The sequence below is a fragment of the Alternaria infectoria genome (assembly GCF_024043175.1).
Source record: "Alternaria infectoria strain BMP 0036 chromosome Unknown scaffold_35, whole genome shotgun sequence".
Classification (NCBI taxonomy): Eukaryota; Fungi; Ascomycota; class Dothideomycetes; order Pleosporales; family Pleosporaceae; genus Alternaria; species Alternaria infectoria.
In genome coordinates, this window is record NW_026250724.1 from 127,533 (window position 1) to 133,385 (window position 5,853).

Genomic DNA, 5,853 nt, shown 5'->3' on the forward strand with positions numbered 1-5,853 from the left:
ACGACTTTGACTTCGTCCTGGATCTTGACGAGAGCCTACGTTTGCTCCTTGATCAAATGGAACATAGAAGAGACCACTACGGCCGTGATGCTATCGAGTCGCGTCCTGCCCATACACCGGAGGCGATTTTGGCGAAGCATTGCGGCACCGAACATGGGAAGGCGCATCGCGAGGGCAGAATGACCATGGGCGCTTCTACACCGGAGGCAGACTACATGCGGGATCTTTGGGAAGGCGTACCTACCAGATACAAAGAAAAGATTCCCTTGCCACAGCTCTACCCCGACTACACCAGGAGCGTCGGCGTCGCAGCCACGGCGCCGCCTTCTCACCAAACCAGCGAATCCACTGTCATCCAAAAGCACTCTCGCGGTTCAAGCAGCAGCGACACCGATGATCAAGACGCCGTCTTCTCTCGGCCACAGCGAGGCGACTGGACCGTACTGACCAGGCCACCCGAAACCCCCAGTCAAGGTACCCTTCTGCACGACTCCACCTGCGTCCCGAGATTCCCCGCGCCTAGGGTCAAAGATGCGTCTCCATGGATGACATCTGGATGAAGCGAGCAAAATCAGAGTCTGAGTTTCCAGCGCACACGATATCGATACTTGCCGAGCTTCCGACATCTGTGGCTGATTACGTCAAGAACACCGGAGAACGATGCGCCGAACGGTTCACAGGCATTTGGGCAAAGAGTGGTACGCGGCACTTGTTTTCACAATGCTATCATGCTCTTACCTCCCTATGTCTCCATTTCCAAGACCAGCATGCGGCGGACGTCAAGTGCCAGGCGCGATCTTTCGATACAGTCGAGATACAGCATGTCATTGGGTCTGGCTCACATGTGTGCGAAGAAAATGAAGTTATCCTCTTTCTACGACACTCTCAGCTAGTAGTTGCGCTTCCTACGCGCTGCTATGATGAGCTGTATCGCTTCATAGCCTTATCACTTGGAAATAATTGGCAGTGGAGATAACGCAAAGACCTCGCCAGTACAACGCACAAAATTGTCATATGCTATGGATACAAGAGATCCAACAAGCTCAAAGCCACAGAGCTATTCAAACCATGAACATGACACACATGCACGTTAGCTAAGAAAAAAACTGAACAGGCCTGCAGCCTACATTAACATGTAAGCGTACAAAACAGATGACCTAGCGTCGATGTAGGCTCTAGACCTGTTCAGTTTTTTCTTGTATGAGGTGCATGTCTCAGCTTCGTGAACTCCTGGTGCGTCATTGTGGCCATTAAATATCAATAGAACCGGACAACCTCACACAATGTATACGGGATCGCGATCTTAGCTCAATAGTGAAGGTCAACTAGACTGTTCTCGTTTGAGGAATACGAGAAAGCGTAATACTTTCGGCATCATCTGATACGGTATTGTATCCAGGAACCGTCTTTCCATGTACGGGTGGTGGTTGTGCCCTCAAGATGCGACCAACTCCCATTCTCGATCCTTTTCAGCTTCTCTTGCATGTCCGTTCACACTCGCATCCATGGACCTGTTCACAGCATCTGTGCTAGCCGCCTGGGCACTGCCACTATGCGCCGACGCCCTCACCGCTTTTCCATCCAACTCCCCACCGCGTCGCCCCACATCCGCGGTGTCAAAGGCGCCGAGCATCCGCGCGTACTTGTTGGCTCCCTCTGCTGTCTTCTTCTACCCTCTGGGTCAGCGCATAGAAGATTTTGGGTGGACCAAGTTCTTACGACAATGGACTCCACCCTGCGTCGGATAGGTAAGCGCTGGTTATGTTCCCCCAACGATTGCTTGCAGTCCATGTGAAAGATGAATTCCTCTGCATCTCGCTGAACGACCCGCAGTTCTTGCCTGATACGCAGCGCGCGTTCGTCAAACTCGTGTAAGAAGGCGCGATCGCGCAGAGTCGCGGCCTGCAGTGCCGCTTCTTCTGCTTCACACTTGGTTTCCAGTGTCGCAAAATGGTCCTCGAGCTTGCGGTAAGAGACACTGGGGTCGGAAGCTGTCGCCATATCCTCGCGATGCACTTGCAGAACGCTCGTGTGTGCAAGTCCGGGGTGTTTGGGGAATGATGTGTCGTGAAGAGAGGGAGAAAAATATGGTCGATGCTAATGGCAATGAGAGTTCAGGAGGATAGAACGATGTAGCTCTTTGATCCCATCGTTCAGATTAGATGTGTGTGAGGTGAGTGAGGATGGAGAATGCCGCGTAACGCTTGTCGTTGTGTAGCAGGTGAAGGTGATGAGTGAGCCGTGAAGGTACCATCAACTACGGTTCCACCCCGTGGAGCAAGGATAGACTGCATACTCAAGTACTGGGGTCAGAACAGGCTGGAATAGACGCAGTAGTAGTAGTGATAGGAGAGAAGAGCACAGTATTTATTCTTCGTAGCTACAACTACCAGAGATATGCGAAAAGAAAAAATAGCATTTCAGAATGAGATCGAGAGTATACGGTTGACGCATGAGATGATGAGGATGAAGATGTCAAGGTCTGGTCAGTCGATGATGTCGCCGATGTGGAGCTAGTCCTTTTACGGCCAAGCTTCAATTTTGCACGTGAGGACGTACGCGAGCGCGAATCTGCCCGGGTGGTCCAACGCGACCCCGCATCGACATCTCGCCACAGCGCTCCCACCTCATACAAGGGATAAATTGAACACGTCTGCAGACTACATCAACATGAGTACATGCAAATCGGGTGTGTTAACATCGATGTAGACCCCACCCAGGGTGTTCACTTTTTCCCTAGGTTGACGTGCTCCTCGTGTGTGCGTGTCCGCCGTCCAAACATCTTTCCCCATCTCACGAATCAAACCGAAGGAAAAATCGCGTCATCGCGGTTCCTCTCCATCAGTCTCGTCGCGCCATGATTATTCGAGCTCGAGCGCGACCCAAGCGAACCGCTGTCGAGCTCCTCCAAAGGAGCCGGAGTGGCTGAATCATGCGCGGATGACTTCATTCATCTACGTAAAGGTGCCGTCTCTACAACTGGTCTTCGAGAGCAATGGCGCTGGTACGACATCTTCCCACCCCAAAAGTGGAATGGCAGCTGCTGACATCCTCACCTAGACGATCTCCACGACTGATGCGATGGCCACAGCCGAGCCGCTTTCCTGAGGACCAGCCTGCAGTAAGTACGACGCGCATGCTTGACGTCTTGCCCCTCGTCGCACACTCGCCTACTTCTCTGCCACGTAACCGCGAACAAGAAATCCGTCAAGAGAGAAATCCGCTATGACCGAGAACGCGCAACAACGAGAACCGATCGGCGACGCGGCGCTTGAGATTGCTGTACGGAGGACAGGCCGTATGAGCTGGAAGGTCATGGCTAGGTGGAATCTGCGTCGCCCTCGTCGAAAGTCTTCCCGCCTTCAGCGACGACGCCCGTCGGCTCCCTGCGATACCTCCTCCCCCACCACAGAAGCAGCCCCTTTTCACGACATACAACACTTTACGGATGCGCCGAAACAAAAGTGGCCGGAGGAATAGAAACATGAGTCGGGTTGGAGTAGTCTTTGGCGGCAGTAGAAGCTCTCAACCATGGCTTCAGCCAGGTCTCGAATGTCGTGGTGCAGGGGCTCAGCGAAGGGATAGGTATGAGCCGCCAGCAGCTCCATGTGATTTTCTCCTCATGTCCCGATCAACACTCTTTCCCTACTCATGCAGCCTGAAAAGCAGCAATCCTGTTCTTGAAGACGTTGACATCTCCATGTATCCTGTTCCCGTGCTTCTGCTTCCACAGGTTGCATGACCTTCTGCCTGGCTAGCATAGTATCAACTACCCTCCTGTCTGGCCTGGATGATGATGAAGGTCGTAATCTGACATCGAATCGTCTTCGATCGCTCCCGCGCGATTACTACTTGTTGCTTCCCTTGAACCTTGTCATAGTGCCGAATCTCATACGATAAGAAACGAGACAATGGTTGACAGTTCGATTAGTGGCGACGTCGCATTCGCGCAAGGGCTGTGCGTTGCTGCCTTCACATGATAGCAGCATCTATTCGAAGAGGTTCTTGCATTTCACCGAAGCCGAGCGTAGTAAGCGTATCAAATCGCTTGTCGGGATCTTCTCATTATGTCGTTCATTTCGGTAGGCACCCAAGAAGATGCACTCACTGCCCAGATGTCGGAGGTCGACCAGATGACGCTGACCCAAAGCAGCCTAGCCTGGGTTGTCGTCACTGCCCTCCATGGCTTTCGTCGTGGCCGTGAGTTCCTTCCCACTCATCCAAGCACGCGGCTCTTCTCTCACTTTTCACCCCACATCATCCAAGCCGCCAACAATGGGCATTCACGGTCCACCTTCTCGCGTATAGCATGGGTACCTCGTTAGCGAAGGATGCCCGAGCACTACAACGCCAGATCTCTACCTTGCACGCAGACTCGGAAGCCACGCTGATTACATACTCCAAGCTACTGCACAAGTACCCCGAAGACCGTCGCGCCTTGCTCGGACTGCTCGACGCGACCGCACACAGCATCATCGAGGGGTGGAGGCTACGAGCGCTGGATGACCACACGAACGCACGAGGAGCCTTCAATAGCCTGGAGAAGGGACGGTGGGTAGAGTTCGGCTGGCTTGAACTTGACATCGCCTTCGCATCGGTCTGGATCGACCGACCGACCTTTCTAGTGCAACTGCGAGCACTGCACGACAAGACCAAGCTCGACTGGAACACAGCTGTTGGCCTCATCGCAACTGCTAAGGGCAACGCTCGCGACGTCAAACCAACACACCTTAAACGCGCACTAGAAGAAGCGCGAGCAACAGAGAGAAGCGCGACAGCCACGCACGCAAAGACAGCCAATCAAGGCGATCAGAGGGAGGAGGACAGATCGGCAACTGACGATTGGGAGGTACAGGAAAGCAGCGCAGAGCGAGACGGAGACGGAGACGTAACGCTCGTAGATCACGACCCACCGACGCAGGAGAGCCTCGATCACCCACCCATCACCCAGTCTGATCCCCCAAGCTGGGGCGACGACGACACGTGCTTAGACGACGGCATCGTGCCGGTACACGAGACCGGAAGGCAGCATCTCAAACGTCAAAATCTCGACGAGCAGCGTATCGGCCCGCAACAGCTCGACCGAACACGCCTTATCACGATGGCCACAGGTAATACCCAAAGCGCACAGCCTGAAACCCGGGTCGAGACGGTGAGACGGTGGAAGCAAGAACTTGAGGACAGTCGCGCGAAGGCAAGACAGTCACGAGAAGCAAATGTCGCTGCTGGACTACATCTCGAGGAAACGACCGATGTGACGAATCTCAACGCTCGCAAAAGGGTCGCGCGTGTTGCGTTTGGCATCCCAGATGATGACAGCCAGATGGGTGATCAAGCTGCTCGAAAGGCCGTGGCGGATGCGACGACCGAGCTGGAACGGACATCAAGTGCGTGGAAGGCCGATCGAGAGGAAACTGCACGGAGGGAAGCAGAATTCGTCGATATCACGCGTGTAGTGCTCGAGGGGGTATGAGGGCTGTAGGATGACGGCACGACACTACGATTGTGCTGGCTATGAATATGAACAAAGCGAATCTAGGGGTATGAGTTCGCACGATTCGCATATGTAGCGCACTTACCGTCATAAAATGGACATGATGCAAAAGCTGGTGTAATGATGTGATCTCGTTTGTCACGCAAGGCTCAGCCTTCGTTGTGCCCCTTCGGTGTCACATCGCCACAACCCTTACCGCAACGACTAACAGTCTGACTTACTCCGAGCCGGACTGTCTAGGTACGCGTAGCGAAATCTATATGACAGGTCGCTACGTTCATACATTGTCGTGGTGACCCTTATAACCTCCACGGTCTCGGGTCCTTAGTATGCTGACAACGTACTACCAGCACCCGATA

General features: G+C 53.6%; 1 protein-coding gene across 1 annotated transcript; it reads left to right on the forward strand.

The window, feature by feature from the left end:
• Nucleotides 1-4,309: 4,309 nt before the first annotated feature.
• J4E92_010387 (uncharacterized protein) lies at nucleotides 4,310-5,473 on the forward strand (the record flags this gene model as incomplete). The annotated part of the gene is made up of 1 exon (XM_051501725.1): nucleotides 4,310-5,473. One exon carries the CDS (start codon nucleotides 4,310-4,312, stop codon nucleotides 5,471-5,473), a length of 1,164 nt encoding a protein of 387 aa, XP_051348074.1.
• Nucleotides 5,474-5,853: the final 380 nt, after the last annotated feature.